This window comes from Pseudochaenichthys georgianus, chromosome 3 (assembly GCF_902827115.2).
Source record: "Pseudochaenichthys georgianus chromosome 3, fPseGeo1.2, whole genome shotgun sequence".
NCBI classification, from domain to species: Eukaryota; Metazoa; Chordata; class Actinopteri; order Perciformes; family Channichthyidae; genus Pseudochaenichthys; species Pseudochaenichthys georgianus.
In genome coordinates, this window is record NC_047505.1 from 41,331,226 (window position 1) to 41,351,030 (window position 19,805).

The 19,805-nt window shown below is 38.0% G+C and overlaps 2 protein-coding genes across 2 annotated transcripts; both read left to right on the forward strand.

The window, feature by feature from the left end:
• The first annotated feature begins 2,439 nt into the window (after positions 1-2,439).
• srgn (serglycin) lies at positions 2,440-7,739 on the forward strand. Its single transcript, XM_034075116.2, has 4 exons — positions 2,440-2,599; positions 4,368-4,509; positions 6,562-6,812; positions 6,918-7,739. The coding sequence occupies exons 1-4, from the start codon at positions 2,545-2,547 to the stop codon at positions 7,028-7,030; spliced, it is 561 nt and encodes a 186-aa protein (XP_033931007.1). The 5' UTR covers positions 2,440-2,544; the 3' UTR covers positions 7,031-7,739.
• Positions 7,740-10,296: 2,557 nt separating this feature from the next.
• Positions 10,297-19,004, forward strand: vps26a (VPS26, retromer complex component A). Its single transcript, XM_034075148.2, has 9 exons — positions 10,297-10,423; positions 11,710-11,859; positions 12,835-12,910; positions 13,328-13,484; positions 13,857-14,021; positions 14,141-14,247; positions 15,848-15,949; positions 16,571-16,680; positions 16,841-19,004. The coding sequence occupies exons 1-9, from the start codon at positions 10,421-10,423 to the stop codon at positions 16,952-16,954; spliced, it is 984 nt and encodes a 327-aa protein (XP_033931039.1). The 5' UTR covers positions 10,297-10,420; the 3' UTR covers positions 16,955-19,004.
• Positions 19,005-19,805: the final 801 nt, after the last annotated feature.

The following is a 19,805-nucleotide window of genomic DNA, read 5'->3' on the forward strand; positions in this document are numbered from 1 at the left end:
AAGATAAATGATTGATTAGTTTGCATGAGGACAAGCTGTGATGTGTAGCATCACCACATCCCATGATACACATTCAGGGTTAGGTGGTGCATGGTGTACATGATGTGATGTGAGATTAAACTGCTGATTCTCACAAGATGTGATGATCACAAACCACGGGCGCTTTCAGATCGACTTATTATTGTATGTCAAATAAATGAGGAAACCAATTATTATCAACAACTACATATTGGAGTGTTTATAGATTTAACAGAGCCTTTGAGCAGGTGCATAAAAAACAGATCCATTTTGTGCAGAAAAACGATCAAATCTAAAGAACTTGGTTTTACATTTAAATATGGATGAGACAAAATGTGCCAATATGTTGTCAATATTACAGCAACAATGACTGGGACATTGTGTTAACTACATTGGAAATGTCAACATTATGTTCATAATGGTCAGGCTTTAAAGAATAGGGTTTAAATAACCCATTCAATATACAAATTTAATTTTCATAGTCATTTCAAGTGTAAGAAGGAAAAGATGCTTTAAATTCAAAATGCACAATATACTGATGTATCAGTGTATAGACAGTGGATTTGTTTTTTTATTGATGACACCGAGCGGTACATTTAAAGAGACACTGAGGTTTAAGACAATTTTACCCTCAAACACTGAAAAAATAGAATGTTCCTCACCACGTGAAGAAGCCTAACCTTGCAAAGTCTGGTGCTTTCCAAAATACATTAGAAAGAAAGTAATACTCTGATGAAGGTCTGTAGGGACAGCAGGCAACTATTCAATCAAAGTCTGTATTTTGAAAATATTGATCTTCTTTTTAAAACACCTGCACTAGATAGATTGGCGGTTTTTGCTTCAGGTAATTGACATTAGAGAGAGATCTGATCATTAGCAACATTCAAAAGTTAGATTCCTGAGTGTTGTGACACTTGGTTTAGTTTCCGTAGTGCTAATCTATGAAACTGTGAAACAACTCTTGAATTCTCCTTATTCTATTTGAAATCTAACCATCATTTAACCTTCCTTAAAATGACACGCACATTTCATCCCATATTTGCAGTATGAGTTTCTTCTAATCCTCTTCCAGCTCCTTAAACTGGGCAGGAGCATTTTGGATAAATTCTGAATCATCATCGAATTAATCTGATAAATACACTTCATCTGCCCGAGGCACCGGTACATACCAGGTGTTCCACATTGGAAATGTCTCGACTTGTGTTTACGAGCACAGGCTTACGTCACACAGAAAGTGAAACACACAAATATAGACATCTGACACTTGAATAAAAATAGCAATAACGTGGTAAAGAAATATTGCATTATAAGTTATTGAAAATGTTTTGCTTAGCAGCCATATGTACTTGAAACATCATAAACTGCTCATGATGCCATTCAATAATCTCTTATAGCATTTCAAACATAAAATGAATTTTAATGTGCTCATGGTCGAGCTAATTTTACTGATTTATACACAGTTTCAATAGTTTAATCTGGAAGTCATATTTTAGAAGATTATCATATATCTCATATGTAAATAAATGTGTGCATATAAAAGTATGGCTGCTTAATAAATGTACTACAGCAAGTACAATATTCTTAGAATAATATCATGTAGAAGAAATGTAATAAATGCATTAGATTACATTACCACCGAAAAACACAAGCATGCATACATCAATCTGGATGACATGTACTGATGCATAAAAAAAACCCAAATACACAAAATGGTAAAATAGAAAAGCATGCACTAAAGCACAATATATCACTTACAACACTGATACACACACCCAGTCAACATTTGCACATAAAGAGAAGACAATACAGTGGTGATGTGTGGTAGGTATCTCAGGAGATGGCTCTGTTGCTGTGGAGTTAGCTGTGTAGGTATTTTAACACTGACAGGGGTTTTAGGACCTGCAGGGACACCCAGGACAGATCCCACATTATAATGGCTTTTCCTTGTGTTACTACCCACAGTAGGTGATGCTGTGTTAAAGCTTGATAAACCACAAGTAAAAGAACAAATAAGCGCCAAAAGAGGGGTGAAAACTATCCCTTTCTTTCTCTCTCACACGAATTATCGCGTGAAATTCCTGTTGGCATGAACTGTGGAGAACGAAAAAGAATAGAAGTAATTGAATTGATATATTCACTTGAAAGCAGAAGCCATGAAAGATACCGTGTTCTTATCTCACTACAAAATGAGCCAGAGACCAATTAAGACTCGCTTCCTCTCGCTCGGTATTATCAGAAACACAGATAGAATCTTCTGGTATTTCTTAGTGTTCAGTTACGCAAACTCCGACTTGATATCTGATATTTGAGGTTGCTAATGCAAAAGTTTCCACTGAGGATGTGCAGTCACTTTCTGCACAAGAAGACTTCAGGAAACCATGACGCAGTCAGAGGGCTGAGCTCTTTTAGGAGGGGAGTTTACACTTTACACTTATTATTCACCTCGAGCACAAGAAGCTTCATTTTAGGAAGGAGACCCTTTGTATTTGTTCTGGGTGTTTTTGTTGAAGAAAGACAAAGTTAAAGATGAAACTCATCCTGTTCTTCGTTATCTCCTGCCTCGCCTTACATAACGGAAACGGTAAGACGACACTTTTATTATAAAATATTTAGTGACGAAGCCCACAGTAGACTACATGTGGATTTTATTTAGAAAGGCTGTACTGGATACAAGTCAACATACTGACAGATTAGGAAAAGTACTTAAATAACTACTTAAATAACTTACTTTTACGGAATATCCTAACAATACCCGAGCTGTAAGTGGTCCAAACTGAGGTCTAAGGGCCGTCAGGGGTCCTTTGATTGACAAGAAATATTAGGCACTGATACTTTTCGCCTCATGTCAGCATAATGGGTTACCGTAAGTAACTATGACTCAACTTCAGGTTTCTCTTTATTCACTGCTGAGCTGGTGGCAGGGAAAGAAAACACACATTTAAACTTTGATACCATGTTATGATGAGGAACAAATATCAACAGGTATCTGATGGTTCATGAGGGAACACGTGTGGGAGACCCTGTCTGGTATTATGTATGTTAAATCGGAAAGAGTGAAGGCGTTTCAGTTTCCACATAAGTTTCTCTTGTGGCTGTTGAAAAGTGAGAACATGTAAGGGGGTTTTTGGTCTTTTTTCAAATATGGAAAAAGGGAACTTTATGGGGAAAAACCCTAATAAATGAATAATACATGATACATGTTTTTAAATAAAATAGTTATATTGCAGGCTCTACTTACAAATATGTATGGGTCCTCCATATCAACACTATTACAAGAATGGTGATTTTTGTTTTTTATATTGTTCAAATTTGACCACATTTAGAGTTTGTTATATGTTCCCAAAGAATATAAAAATGCTGGGTTTTATCTAAAAAGAACGAGTAAGTTGCCTATTGCCCTGTTCCTTACAGGTTCTGCCAATTACTACAGGCCTTGTCCTATTACTAGGAAAAGCAGCCAAATCATGATTGTATTCCGTTAAATTGGGTTAAAAAGGAACTGATTAAAGGCATTGACACCTTACCTGTGTAAAATATAAGTAGGTGTTGGCGAATAAGCACACTTAACGGCAACAACTACTTGTTGAACATATAGCATTTCAAACAACTTGTCACACACTCACACAAATAAAACTCCATCTCCAGTTAAATGAGGTTGATACAAGTGTCAGATAGCACAAGCCTATGATATACATTTGGTAGCAGTGTCAGTGTAATGCAGAAATGGCACACCAACCTTTTCTTAGACTTTTTCTTTAGACTTTTTTAAATCTATGATTTTATTAGAGCACAAAAGCCCTTACAGTAAGGGCAAAACAAGAAAAGGTGATTTTAGTGTACTTTTGAAAATAAAGTCCATAACAGAAAGCTCAACATCAATCATCAAACAGTCAAGATCTCCCGATCAGATGATAGCTTTTGGCTCATTTCTTTACAGAAGAGATGCTCTATGATAACCTTACTGTGGTGTGTTGAGAAAAGGGCTGCAATGCCTTTACTTCCTATTCTTACACATTACATAAGAGAATAAACAGCACTGAAGCCTATAAGCCAGCCGTCGTTTACCCTCTTGCAGAATAATGTTGTAATCTAGCTGTAAACCTTAATAGTTAAACTGAACTGATCCAGATGAGCAACCAGATGTTGCCTAATACAACTCTTAGTGAAGTGAAATGTTGCATAAAATCTCGTGTTTACGAGCACAGGCTTACGTCACACAGAAAGTGAAACACACAAATATAGACATCTGACACTTGAATAAAAATAGCAATAACGTGGTAAAGAAATGTTGCATAAAATCTTGCTTTAAAAAAACACATATTGAACATCAACCGCCCCTCTCTCTCTAGGAGCGCCTAGAACTGCTGTGTATAAGTTTGTGAAATGTAACCCTGAGGGCAACCAGGCCAACTGTGTGACCCATCGGGGTCCAGAAATGTCCTTCACCCCAGACCTACCCAACAAACTGCCTGCTGCAGATGCACAGTATATGTAAGTATTCATGTGTGTGTGTGTGTGTGTGTGTGTGTGTGTGTGTGTGTGTGTGTGTGTGTGTGTGTGTGTGTGGTGTGTGTGTGTGTGTGTGTGTGTGTGTGTGTGTGTGTGTGTGCGTGCGTGCGTGCGTGCGTGCGTGCGTGCGTGCGTGCGTGCGTGCGTGCGTGCGTGTGTGTGTGTGTGTGTGTGTGTCTTTGTGAGAGTGACTGAAACCCCACCTGTTTTGACTGCACCTTGGCCCTTACATCCTGAAAAACAATACAAAACTAAAACTAACATATTTGTATGAAAGATTTTAAATTGCTTTCTAGAAATGTATTATCAGGTTTCTTGCTTTTCTGAATTTGTATCCTAATAATTGATTGCATTATTTGTATTGTGCTATGGATAAAAGCATCAGCTCGATGAAATGATATGTGTACGAGCTGTGTGGCTGAATTTGTTTGCTATTCGGCTTGCTCTGTGAGTTTACTTCAATGATTAAATAAGTCTGGAAAAAACAACTATCATTGAAATAACATTGTTTGTTGTAATGTCAGATAAATGCAGACTTTAAATATAACAAAATGCAGATGCTGCATTGGATCTACTCCAGCATCTATCTCTGAGTGTATGCATGTGTGTGAGACTATATAAGTGTGAGGTAGGTGGCCAAGAAAAGCCAAAATAGAGGACAATGTGGAGGGACAAAGAAAGACAGAGGGACCGACACAAAGACAGCATGGAGGTTAGAGGTGCAGTCAAAAGAGTTCACAGAGTACAGTAGGAGTACACATGATTTAAAGCAGAAAGTGTACATATTTGGCCTGTTTCGTTTCACCTCCCTATAGTTTGGTATAGTTTTTTGTGTGTGTGTGTGTGTGTGTGTGTGTGTGTGTGTGTGTGTGTGTGTTAATCCAAAAGAGTATGTGTGATTTATATATTTAAATGTGTGTGACTTCTGAAGAAGTTGCTGTCTTAGCCCTCAGTTTCCTCTTTTAGTATTCCTCTAACCAACACCAATCCTATCAGTTCATGAGCTAATGCTCAAAAAGAGGAAGTAATGATTGATTGCTTCAGCATCAATGCGCCCAAAACACAAAAATAAATCGAATGCTACTCTTCTACGCTACTATCGGATCACATGATTTTACCAGAACTGATCAATACTATGGGTCAAAAATCCAACTGAGAATTACTACGTTTTGATGCTTCTTCAAACAATTTATGATTTAGAGTTAGAGACTTAAAGACACAAAGAGACAAGGAGTGTAGATGACAGAAGGTAGTGAATTCAAAGTATGGTTTAAGACTTGAAAATTGAGGTTATGAATCGATGTGCTGTTAGCTGGAGTGTTATCTGCCTCGGACATCGTTTCAGCTTGCTTAAAGCAGTAATGGCCTCAGCACAGCCCTCCCTTTGCAGCTCGTGATGAACAGGAAACCGTTTGGGAAGTGTTGAGAGGAAGTGGGCTGTGACGCCTTGTGGGCTGCTGCTTCTGGTCTATTGTTTTGTTACTGCGTATGTGCCGTACTAGTCTGGTACTCGTGTGAGAAGTACTGTTCATGTAAAATTGAACAGTAATTGTTTCTCCAAAAAGTGACATATTTGTTGTTAAATGTTTCTTATTTGACTCTAAAACAGGTGTAACACAAAGCTAAATAAGGGTCAGACAGATTTCAACATAGCACAGTTTGTTCTTAAAGTACTCAGATGAGGTCAATTGAGGCAAAATACGAGAAAAAAATATTCTTTGGACAGTCTTTAAAAGCTGTGACATCATCTGCCTAATCTACATACCTGATATGAACTGATATTATGTTTCCTCACACAGTAAATCTATATGTTTGCTTCTTTATGCATACATCTGCGAAATGAACAATCTCTTAATTAGTTTGAGGCTTATTATTATTATTATTATTATTATAGCTGTGTTACTTTGGTGTCATTGTTGATGAACATGAGCACGGTAACATACATGAAAATGATTGATAGCCTTCTTAAAACACACAGCTACTTCATGAAAGACTTTCTCACATTTGTTCCAATATCCAACCCTTTTGTTTCAGTGAGGCAGAGCCGGAGGTGGGTGAGAGTCCACCAAGTGAGGAGGATGTGGAGTTAGAGATGGAAGAGGAGGAGGATGAGCCGATGACTTCCGAGGAAGGGGAGTCCCCTGTGTGGATTGACGATGGCTCTGGATCTTTCGAGGGTTCTGCCACTGAAGATATGCTGATGGCCGACCTGCCCTTTGGGGCTGCTGAGAGTGACACAGGCTCCGGGGAGTCCTGGGCAGAGAAGGGCGAGGATCTTTACAAAGGCAATATTTTAGAAAAGTGTCTTAAGTTGCATGGAATCAATAGTTTTCAAGTTCCTCATTTTTGTCTGATCTTTGTCTGACCTGTCCTTGTTTTTCTGCTCGCAGTTGGGGCTGGCGCAGTTGGGGCTGTGAGGGGCATGAGGCGGCTGTTCCCTCTGGTTGGTGAGGCAAAGCCAGCGGAGCAGGAGCTGAGAGAAGACCACCTTCTGCAGCTCTAGACTATACACCCACCATATACATGAGGCTACCATCTGTTTTTTTTCCAACCTGTCTATTCAAATACTAAAACAAATATTGCACCGCCACATGGTTGCTTGGACATTGACAAAGGCCAAATATATATTTTATATTCTCAGTGCTATTGGTAAGAATTACTCTCGTCGCAAGAGAACAAGTGTAAACAATGAAAAAGTAGCTGCCGAAGTAAAAGAATGGTCTGCATAAATGAGACATATACATAATTTTATTTAGCTTAACCTGTATATGCATTTCTTTTGTGGAAAAGACGAGTAAGTTGGAATTAAGTTTTTACTATAAATTTGGAATATGATTTTATAATGTGTAATATCAGTGCAATAAGATAAAGCCTATGTCCATCCTTTGCTCACTCTCTGCAGCTGTGGTTCCAATTTTTGGAGCTATGAGGCTTGTTGTTTTAAGACAAACAAAGACGTATTTATATAATTGGATTCCTTTGTCTGAAATGTTGTGACACCTTAGACTTACCCTGGAGGGTTATGAAAAATATTGTGAGAACTTGAACAAAAGAATCTTGCAAACCAAAAACCCTCAGGAACAGATTCACCCAACCGTAACCACTGTGAGCTGAAACATATTCAAAATATGTATGATGCAAATGCATGCATTTTATCATGCTCTGCACTGTCTAATTTGCATTTGAAGTACAATAAAGGATTTATAACAAAAGTGTCAATTGTTTTTTTTAGGAGATTTTGTCAAAAATGGTGTACGATCTGATCTCTGCAGTCAGTTTACTAGTTTGAGTAGGTTTGGGGTGAACAGAGTTTTATTGAGTTTATTCAGTCCTGCTCCAGCCTTCACTTGCTTGCTTGAATTCAGAAAATGTAATTTTCTAGAAAAAAGTTATTGTGTACAAATATAAATAAATGTAATATAGTTTCATTAGTTTGTCCACTAGAGAGCACTGACATCATTAATTTCACCTGCAAAATAAAAAAAGATGCTCAGTACATAGTCACATATTTTGAATAACCAAAATGATGGTGAGTACCTTGTAGGCTACTTTACTACAACACATGAGTGTTTTTTTATGCACGAACAAATATTAGAAACAGAAACAGGCTTATTACCAGGTAGGTTTACACGTACTAGGAATTTGGCATGGTGTCGTGGTGCATACATAAAAGTAAAACAAACATTTAAAACACATGTAGAGAACTAGAAACATATTTAAAAATAATAAAATATATAACAGTATTATTATGGAATAAAAAGGAATAACATATGGAATACATACAGCATACTGTTCACACCAGGGATATAAATACAAAGTAAAACATGAACAAGTTAATAATAATAGGAAAAGAAATTATAACAAAATGTGATAACAATTCAGATACAATGTTGGTCAATTACACTTTTTTTTGTTATAATGCTGAAGTTTGGTAGAAGTCTCCAACATGTAGTTTGAAGTCAGTCTCTCTTCTTATAAGTATGGATATTTTCCATAAATGGAAAGTATGGACATTTATGGGAAATACTATTTACTGTCATTACTATGAGTAGTGTGTGTCTGGTTCTCCAGCCTGTGACTGTATCCCAGGGGAGATTTTTAGCTCCCTCACGCCGGACGCGTCTATCGTTTTTCCAACCCAGTTTAGATTTAACCACGCCCACTTCCGCATTACGCAAGGATCGACGTAGCTCTACGCGATAGCGTCATAGACGCGGCACACCCGCGAAATCTGAATCTGACAAGCGAAATACCGTCCTTTTAAACGCCGCATAATATACAATATACAATATAACAGTGCTTCTTTGTCAATATGACTGACGACCACACTTATGCAGTGCTGAGGTAATGTTAATTCATCATTTAATATTAATTCCTGATGGATATAAGAGGGATACATTAGCAAACATCTGTAGGCTATATATAGCCTATATATAACGTTTCGTTTTTTTGTAACATATTAACGTTTTGACCTTCTGTTTAGGATGTAAAGGTATCTATTTAATATTTTTATTTAAAGATAGACATTTATAATATGTTATAAATGTCTATTTTGTTATATAATACAACATATAACATTTGACATTAATAACAGGCATGATTATTACCCTTATTCAGAGTGCCTAATAAATGTATTTTTTTTTTACAGTGCAGATTTTGGCTTTTTTGGGACCATCGCACATGTGTGTAAGTAACAAGTATACTGTATAATCTGCAACAACTGTCAGGTGGTGTTATTGATCATCTTTGCAAAAGAGCCCCCACCAATATTAATTTTAAAAACAAAAGGGTAGAATTGATCATACCCTAAATCAAAACTAAAAACTCACTTCTTCACCCTGGCCTTTTAATCATAGCAGAGCACGACTCATGACACTTCCATGTGTTTGATTTTTATATTTGCTGTTGTAATTTATTGTCTTCTGTTTACATCGGTAGTAATGTGTTATTTATTATCTGCATGTGCAGCACTTTGGCTCGACCGAAAATCGTTTTTAAATGTGCTATAAAAATAAAATTTGATTTGATACCATGTTATGTTATTATTGCAACTGTTTTTATTATATTGTGTTGTTTTGTTTATATATGTATGTGTGTGTACAAATGAATTAATATCAAGTGTATATATGTGAGTGTGTGTATAAATGAATGAATACATCTGTGTGTATAAATGAATAAATACATGTGTATTTATATATATGTTTATAAATGAATAAATGTGTGTATATATATATATATATATATATAAAATAGTATCATTAAATAATACTGTCAGAGAAATGAAGTACACAGTAATAGTCAAGGTTATATTCAATATGCTGCACTTACACCAGCTGATAAGATATTTAAAACGTCTTTTGTTTGTCCTGAAAACGACATTTGAGGATACACACAGGCTATTTATAGATGATAAAACACCAGTAATACAATCTCAGGACGACATTTGAGGATACACACAGGCTATTCTGATAAGATATTTAAAACGTCTTTTGTTTGTCCTGAAAACGACATTTGAGAATACACACAGGCTATTTATAGATGATAAAACACCAGTAATACAATCTCAGGACTCTTCGATATGGCTTTGATTACAGGATCGTTCACTTTCAGTCAACAAATCCTTTGGAAAGACAAAAAACAACTATTCAATATCCGCTATAACTGCCGAAGATGAAGTCTATGACGCTATCGCGTAGAGCTACGTCGATCCTTGCGTAATGCGGAAGTGGGCGTGGTTGAATCTAAACTGGGTTGGAAAAACGATAGACGCCCCCCGCGTAACACACACATGACCCGCGTCACATGACGGTACGCTTCGGTACTACCTCCTGGTTCAAAGACTGGCTACACGGAGCGAGGCTAGCTGTTAGCTTCAACTGTCGAGACAGCCAAGATGGTGAGTGTGAAAACAAACCTCAGTTGTTCGGACTACACTGAAATAACCTGGGGTATTTATTAATAAAAAACTACATTTAAACGGACCCCCAGTTTTACTTGACAGCAGCTTTTTAACATTTAAAACCGGACAGGAAAGCTAGCTGGGTGGTGGAGTTAGCATCAGGCCGCCTCTGCTTTCTCAATTATGTTTTGGCTAGTGAGCTAACGGCCCAGCAGCTTTGGTTAACGATGACAGCAACCAAAATAGTTGTTTTCTAAATTCAGCAATTCGTTATCTTGTCATTGTTTGTAATCTAGCGCTGCCATGAAGCTTAGGGAAATGTCAATGGTAGCTAACGTTCTTATTTTGCGAAGGGTAATGAGAAATTCTATCGCAAGCATATTTTATAAGAGAGACAACTGAAATTCCTAATGTTTTGTTGTTAACATGATATGATGTTTGGAAAAGCGTTGATTGACTCGTTCAATTAGTAAAGGACAAATACAAGTTGACGCCCACTGACTTTGATGCACTGTTGCTATATTTATCATGTTTGCTACTATGTTGCTCATAATGTTGATTTTGGAGTTTATACTAGTATTTTCTATATGATCTATGCATTCGTTTACGGGATTTAATGAATTGAAAGAATCCCACTCGTGTGCTGCAGACAATGGTTGGTCTCTCCTGATATCGTGATGATTGGGCTGAGTCCTTCAGATTTGCTGCATGCTGAAGCATGTGTTAGTGACTTTGTGCCAGCTCAGAGTAATGTGGCTGTGCAGCTGATAAGTGATTGAGTTAGTGTGCACATAACAGATAGGGAGTCGGTGTGTGGGATGTATAAGATTACTACTTCGGACTAGAACCGACTAGAACACATTAATCAGTCCCATGCATGTGCACACATGTATACTCTGGTGTAAATGTTACCTAATCAGTTGTGGTCTTGTTAGTGATTATTGCAGAAAGCTACATACCATTGTCATCGATCAGAGTTAATAGAAATGTGTTTTTACAAACCCCAATAGCATCAGTTTGCTGTTAACTACAAAGCAACCTGTGACTGAAGTTTTATTCAGTCTCTTTGATCAAATCAGGGGAACAGAGATTGTCCAGTCTTTCTATGAATTTGTGTTTTCTGTTTTGCGTTGTTGACCTGTTTTGGCTTGTTGCCTACACCACTTATAATGAATCTTGACATTTAAACTCAAAGATATCGACTGTTATTTTGCCTTAAAACTGTTCAGTTCATGCTTTTCAGAAGGAAACGACACACCTTTTTAAATGTTGGATGTTTTCAGAGTTTCCTAGGAGGTTTGTTTGGGCCGGTATGTGAGATCGACGTCCTGCTGAACGATGCAGAGAACAGAAAAACAGCCGAGTTGAAGACAGAAGAAGGGAAAGTGGAGAAACACTACCTGTTCTACGACGGAGAGTCTGTGTCTGGCAAGGTAAACTCAGTTTATATTTTTTATACATAGAGATACCAACTTTCACAATGTTCATTAGGCATTAATACACATGGGTAAGTATGATTTAACTCTGCTGTCAATGTATTTATTAGTTTACAGTGCTCAGTCACCACCAAATGGACTTCTGGGCTAACGCAGGTTATTCTGGGATCCTCTCTTTAAATGAGCCAAGTGGGAAATTAATGATCATTTTATGTTTGTGCAAGATTTGATCAGACCTGGGAGACAGTGAAACATGTATGTCTAAGATACATAAATGTATCAGCTGATATAACAACTGAATTGAGTAAAGGTGAATCCAGTATATAGTAGGGCTGCACGATATTGGAAAAAAACTGACATTGCGATTTCCCCCCCCTTGTGATATATATTGCGATATGAAAACATACAGAAATTTAAGAAAATACCGTTTTTTCCTTCGCAAACCATCCTTTCTTGAACTTTAATGATATTGGTATTTTTCTAACTATATTTAACCGGATGAAGGATTTTAGTCACGGACGTCTGCATCTTAAGTTATCAGAGCAACAAGCTGAGCTAGCTCGTTTAGCAGCGCTGAACTGCCCTGGAGAAACACATGAAACTACTTTATTCAGTGTTTTTACCTTTTAATCACCGTCCGTTTGCTTTGGACATTTGATTGTGGTTTGCTGTGCATGCAGAGCCTGCATGATGTAACTCACTCAAGTACCCCTGACATGAGAGCTGTGCAAGTTTTCCTTTTGTAGCAAGCATCAAAATAATTGTAACATGACGTGTTTGAGTTAATTACTTAATATCGCAAAAATAAAAACAATAAAAAACTGCACGTCCTGCGATGTGAATATCGCGCATATATCGTGCAGCCCTAGTATATAGTAAGTAATAACATTGGCTGGCCCCTGTCAGAGAGATGTTGCCCTTACTGGATATTCTTAAGATGACTCTCTTTCAACTCGTATGATACCTCTCCAGGTGAATCTAAATGTAAAGCAGGGAGGAAAACGTCTGGAGCACCAAGGCATCCGCATCGAGTTTGTTGGTCAGATAGGTGAGTGTGTTTGAAGTGCCGCATGATGTGTTCATTGAATGGAGATTTGTAATGTCTAAAGTTAGTATGGTGGTGCTGACATATAACCTCTAACTTATCTTATGCAATTAGTTCTATGAAGTATTTGAAATGCTAAATGAGTGCTTTAGTTTTACAACTGGAAAAGGGCATGTCACCAGTGGGCAGCTGGCGCTCTCATGTGGCTAAAAGGTTTAACAGAGCATGTGGTCGTCATGTGCCGCCTGCTGTAGTAAAGCTGAACCCTCCTTCAACTTTTGCAGGAGAAGGAGGGTAATGAAAGCAGTGTTTTAAAGAGCATGGGTTTTAAACTAAACTACTGTATTAAATGTTATGCAGTGTGTTTGAACTGTCTTGAATTACACACCATCCCTACACATCCTCTGTGCTCTATTACAGAGCTGTTCTCTGATAAGAGCAACACCCATGAGTTTGTGGACTTGGTGAAAGAGTTGGCTCTACCTGGAGAGCTCGCCCAGAACAGGAGCTACGACTTTGAGTTCATGCAGGTGGAGAAGCCGTATGAGACCTATACTGGAGCCAATGTCAGGCTAAGGTATATTTATTACACAGTTTGAGTTAACACATGGTTTTATTATCATACGTTTGTCCCAAATTGTTTAAGGGTTCATTCATAACGCTGACATTTCAATAAAAAAAAAATCAACATTGGAGGCATTTTCTAAACCTACAGAGCCTATATTATTAATAATGTACAGAAACAGCCACATTATGACCCATTTGTAATCATCAGTACATGTCAAAATACTATAAAAACACATTGTGGGTTGTTTGAGTCCACACATTAAGGAGAAGGAAAAGACTCTCACATCTGCTTTTTCCCCCCCTCCAAAATATAAATGATTGATATCTTTGGATGTTCATTCTAACTCTTAAAGCTTGCTTTGTCTTTGTCCTCTTCTCGCAGGTATTTCCTCAGGGTGACAATAGTCCGTCGTCTGTCTGACTTAGTGAAGGAGTACGAGCTGATTGTCCACCAGTTGGCCACATACCCAGACGTCAACAACTCGATCAAGATGGAGGTCGGCATAGAAGACTGTCTGCACATTGAGTTTGAATACAATAAATCCAAGTAAGACTAATTTCGCTTTAACTCTCCTGGAGAAGTCTTTATTGTTTCCGCAGTCAATCCAAATAAGACCTGGCCGAAAGTCAGTTAAAGCAGCTTCTCTTGCTGTGTATCTTTGTCAGATACCACCTTAAGGACGTGATTGTTGGGAAGATCTACTTCCTGCTGGTCAGGATCAAGATCCAACACATGGAGCTACAGCTCATCAAGAAGGAGATAACAGGCATAGGTAAGAAGTAGGGCTGCTCGATTATGGCAAAAATCATAATCTCGATTATTTGGGTCAATAATTGATATCACGATTATTAAAAACGATTATCCATTTACTTTGAAAACATCCATTTATTGGAGAACAAAAATGTGAACAGTATGTTTTTAACAGTTGATTACCCTGAACTTTAAGTAGTTACAGTTATTCAACTGAAAAACCAATACAAATTAAAAAGATTAAACAAAAATAATAATAAAAAAAATCGTTTTATTTCGATTACGTTGTTTTCATAATCGTTGCACGCCATAATTGCGATTAAAATACGATTAATTGAGCAGCCCTAGTAAGAAGCCAGTGTAGCCATGTGTAAAATGAAACTAACACAGGTCCCAGTGGTTGTGTTAGACTTTTCGTTGTCCGTCATTTTGACGGACAGGATCGTAACATTTCCGTCATAATCCATTATTACCCGTCATTTTATTTTTCATGTTTTAATAATGAGATGAGACATATTTCATATTTATGTTTGGGTAATGAGCAGAAAATGCTCATTCATTCTTTTTTGTAATGATTCATACAGAACTTTTAAGGGCATGGAGAAAAAAAGAAGATGAACAGAGACACCGACCGTGTGGTCACTTTTCATGTCAACACGAACATGAATGATTTATTTTTTCCTGCACTGACAGCACAGCAGAGGGGGGCTGAGGCCGCTAAAAACACCGACCATTGTGCCTAAACAGGCAAATATGAACAATGCCATCGTTTTAAATGAGACAATTACAATCAAAATATGAACAAAACATTTACAAGAACAACTCAATTGACCTGCTGTAGCCTAGCCTGAACGCTGATTTCTGCATCGTCATGCACCCTCAGACAAATCCGTTACTCATCTTAGCTTTTCTACAGATGTCGCAGAACATTTTGCCATCTTCCCTCCTCAGCCACTTAAACTCTTGCTCCCACTGAACCCGGTACTCCCGCTTCAACTCCTTGCCACTTGCTTGCCCCTCTGCTGCTGGCTGAACGTTGTCAGTTTTAGTCTTACTGGCTTGTCCTTCATTCTCCACCACATCAATCCCTCTTTTCACCTCGTTTATCCACACCATCATTACTGGGCTTATTAAAAAAGCTGCGGACGATCAGCTGCCGTAACATTTTGCGATTGCTAAAGCAGGTTAAACAACGAGGTAATCAACGAGGTCAAAAACAAGACTAGACAATAGCTACGTAATATGCACACACTCGCCACCAACTGGACAGGGGTGTGAATGACTAAATAATAGTTACAGACTACAGTAGAGTACAGTAGATCGCCCTCAGTCGACCTGGCCACTAAGGATGTAATATAATGTGGGCCGCTGGTGGACATTTTGGCGCTGTTGCGAGTTGTGTTAATCTGTCAAAATGACGGACTGCTTTCAGATGTGTCCGTCATTGTTAGAAAAAATCCGTCATTGACGGAAAATATTCAGTTAACGCGACCTCTGGGTCAGACATATGGCTGGTATGCACTAATATATAATATTATTAATAGTAGCATAAATCTGAACAATGTAATTCATCTTCTCTGCTCTACTTCACTGTCTATAAACTGTTATTTTTGGTCCCAAAGGTCCCAGTACTACCACAGAGACAGAGACGGTCGCAAAGTATGAAATCATGGATGGGGCTCCAGTTAAAGGAGAATCAATTCCCATTAGACTGTTTCTGGCAGGTAAGATATCTTGTCTTGTCTTCCCCTATGTCCTGCCTTTTAATCTCCTCTTCTCTTTAGTGAAACCGAATTTCAGGCATATCGTACTTAGGCTTATCGTAGTGTTCATTTCGATCTTATTAAACATTGAACACCAGCGTATCACATTCACGTTCCTTAAGTATACTTAACTAGTCATGAAACATATTTTTACATGATATATTTCTGATGTTTAAGGTTAAAAAATGTTCGAAGGGAGGCACTTAATTCGGGTCAGAGTAGGACCGTTATTTATTTTTGTACGTGCATGTTTCTCCTGAAGGAGCGCTAGCAGCCATTGTTGCTCGGCCTCTAACCGCCTGTCCGTGTTCCTCCTTGGAGAGCGGCCTCCAGGCAGGTTGGCATCGAACAGTTGTGCTGCGGGGACAACGCTTCAACCAACCAATAGCTCTTGACCCCCTTTTTGCGCTCTGAACTGATGTCCCATAACAGCACTCTTGTATCAGTAACATTAAATACATTCTAGGCTTGGTTTTTCACCTATATCCTTGTGTTTAAATCATCTCCAGATTTAAAAGCCGATATTTAATAAATTCATTTGTGCAGATTAATCATTGATTACATCTTCTGTTTCCTCCAAAGGATACGACTTGACACCTACCATGAGGGATGTCAACAAGAAGTTCTCTGTACGCTACTTCCTCAATCTGGTGCTAGTGGATGAAGAGGACAGAAGATACTTCAAACAACAGGTAACACACTTCCACTTGACCGATAGCTTTATTCATATTCTTTACAAACTTCATATAGATCAAACGGTTATATGTTTGTCAATAATAATTGTTGTCACTATTGTGATCTGTAGTCTCTAATTTTTCATTCCTCCATTTGTTCTTCTGCTTCTGTGCTTAGGAGATTGTTTTGTGGAGAAAAGCTCCAGAGAAGATTAGGAAAAAGAACTTCCAGCGCTACGAGTCTCCTGAGCCCCGCACCCAGCCAGTGAGCGCTGAGCAGCCGGAGATGTGAGGTGGCGCTATGAACTGAAAATACACACAGACACACACCAACTCTTCACTGCTGAACAGCCAGAAGTGTGAGAGCTACCACACTATCTCCCTGGACTGAGAATTGTATACATGAATACACACAACATACCTTCAGACATCACCACTCTAAAGCTTCAGATGTGAGCTGTCTGCCCCCCCCCCCCACCCCACTCGCCCCCGGACTGAAACACTTGCATACCGACGCACAAGCATAGAATCCAAGAAGGCTGAAAGCTAAATGTCAAGGCAGGAGTGCAAACGAGGAAGGAATAGTGAGACAGCCGATTTGATCCTGGTGTCTCAGACGAGCGAAGCCATAAAGCCTCTGTTTGTTGATTGCAAAATAAAACATGAGCAAAGAGGCGATGGCTACAGATGACTACAACATCGTTTATCCCTTTCTACTGCAACAGGAGCTTTTTTGTTTGCATATTTGGACCGCACAGTTCATGTCATGTCTGAACGAAGGACATGAGGCTAAGCTACAAGTTGAAAACAAGATTTCCCCAGTTGTTGTTAAATGTGTTTCAACAGGCGGTTTCTTCCATGCAAATGTCTGTGTATTGCAACACATGTCCATGTAACATATATTTAATCTTCCAGCTATTTAGTGAAAATTAAAATATCTGTATCATTTCAATGTCCTTTACTTCCAAAAACCATAAAGTTAAATGGAAATCATTCAGAGCTGCAACTAATCATTTGGTTCCGCACATTCTTGATAAATCTCTTAAAATGTCATTAAAAGTGAAAAACTATTTCCGAAAGCCAGAGGTGACATTGACAAATGTCTCGTTTTGTCTGGCCAGGAGTCCAAAAACATTCATTATACAATCACATACTGGAGAGGAACACGTTGAAGGCTCGGTTTTTAATAGATAAAACAAGAGATCTGCCATCAAAACAGTCGATTCACTAATCGTTGCACAGACTAAAATCCACTGCTTGATAAAGACTCTTAACTTCAATACATTTTAGTCTCATCTTATTACCAATATTTAATGCTGTTTTCACTGATAATCGTTCTCTGGCACAAGCCTTAGTTTGATATTACACGTGCTGTTTATTTATAATTCATCTTGAAGAATAGAAAAACATTTTTAGTTTGTCTTTCCTAAGTTATTTTGAGTTGGTTCACTCACTTACAAAAAGATTTTTTTTTCCCCAAGATGTCCGTGCTATGATCAGTACAAATGAAATGCGAGTGCCTCCAAATGATTGGGGTGGAAGAAGAAATATAATGAGATATATCAAAACTTAGACACACCTAAAAGCTGTATTGCAAAATATAAAAAAATGTAATGAAATATGGTTATAGGTCATTTGAAAGTGTACAGCTTTTTATAAGTTCCTGTGTCATGGCTGGTGACAGCTGACTCACGTCCGTAAATGCATTACTTCTCTTTTCTTTAGCATCTTAAATTCAAAGCTTAAAATGCTGGAGGAAGTTGTCTGGCTACTTGTATCTGAAGAAAATGTTCATGTCATCACCGCATGAGCTTAAATGATTCAAAATGAAACGATGCTAGATTTACTGTCAATTTGTGATTGCTCGTTTGGTATAAGTAGAATACTAATGTTACAAAAATGTCGTCTGATAAGCACTGGAAGGGATGCTGCATCGCTTTACTGTAAAATCCAACATTATTCCACTGTGACGCTCAGACTGGGAGTTTAGGTCTTGCTTTAAAGACACACAAACTGTGGTGTTACCGGTTTGTGTGTAGGTTACATTGGCTCTTAAGCTCTGAACTGTGGCCAGGGTTGCACTTTCCCCTTTGATGCTTAATGTTGTTAAAGAGGGGCATGGAAGCTGAAGCTAAACATTACTCAAGGGCAACTCCACCTCAGAGATCCCCTGTGTCTATAATGGACATTATGCTGTCATTTATATATCACTACTTGATTGAATAAGTACAATATGTTGTTGCTTTTTGTCTCTTACATGTGCAAGTCATGCTGTCACATTATGTTGCATTTCATAAAACTCTGAACACTAACATCTTCTGTTCAGATGTATTTGTTATTTTCTTTTGTGTGGAAACAGTGTGATTTATTCGCAGGTTACACTTTTAAACGTCTTTCTAAAAACACTGTACAGGCAGGGTTTGTTTAAATGCCTTCAAAGGTGATGAAGAAACACTTCAATGCCAAAAGTCATCTACTGCATGTTAATCTTTACTGTGTGTGTGTGTGTGTGTGTGTGTGTGTGTGTGTGTGTGTGTGTGTGTGTGTGTGTGTGTGTGTGTGTGTGTGACCCAAATATATAGCCAAAATAAGTCGTGAATAAAGCAAATTTATGCAGAATAGCTTTAGAACAACACTCTTTCTTTATAAAAAAAACATGGTCACAAGAGTTCAGTTCTTTGTTTACAGAAACGTCTCAATATGTTTCGTACAAATAATTCCTACAGATTGACAACTGTGTGTAAAATACTCACAGCCTACTTATCCTGCTGTCACACATTCAATTAGATTATTATTGTTCCAAATCCACCTTTTTTTATTTATTTCGGATGACCACCCTGGGAAAGTGCAATACGAGGTTTCAGAGAGACTGTAATTGTTTGCTGATTTGCAATAACTACCTTATTGTGAATATTGTTTTTTTATAGACAGCTGATGGAAATGTGCACAAAGTAGTCACACAACTGAAACTTTGACAGGAAGAGTTCAGTGGTGGGTGGTGTGGTCAATCATTTTAAAGTCAGAATGTCTATAGATTTGGCTTTAAGGCTGCTGAAATATAAATAAGTGCATTCACTCCAGTTCTGTACTGAAAGGTAGGGTAGGTAAGAATGGAGAAACCAGCTCGAGTGCACTAGAATTTG

Excerpts from the sequence above, each read along its gene's own strand:
- srgn (XM_034075116.2), top strand. The coding sequence starts at position 2,545 with ATGAAACTCATCCTGTTCTTCGTTATCTCCTGCCTCGCCTTACATAAC. Across the intron at positions 2,600-4,367 it reads CGCCTTACATAACGGAAACG|GAGCGCCTAGAACTGCTGTG; the intron begins GTAAGACGACAC and ends CTCTCTCTCTAG. Across the intron at positions 6,813-6,917 it reads GGGCGAGGATCTTTACAAAG|TTGGGGCTGGCGCAGTTGGG; the intron begins GCAATATTTTAG and ends TTCTGCTCGCAG.
- vps26a (XM_034075148.2), top strand. Across the intron at positions 15,950-16,570 it reads CATTAGACTGTTTCTGGCAG|GATACGACTTGACACCTACC; the intron begins GTAAGATATCTT and ends TTTCCTCCAAAG. Across the intron at positions 16,681-16,840 it reads GAAGATACTTCAAACAACAG|GAGATTGTTTTGTGGAGAAA; the intron begins GTAACACACTTC and ends TTCTGTGCTTAG.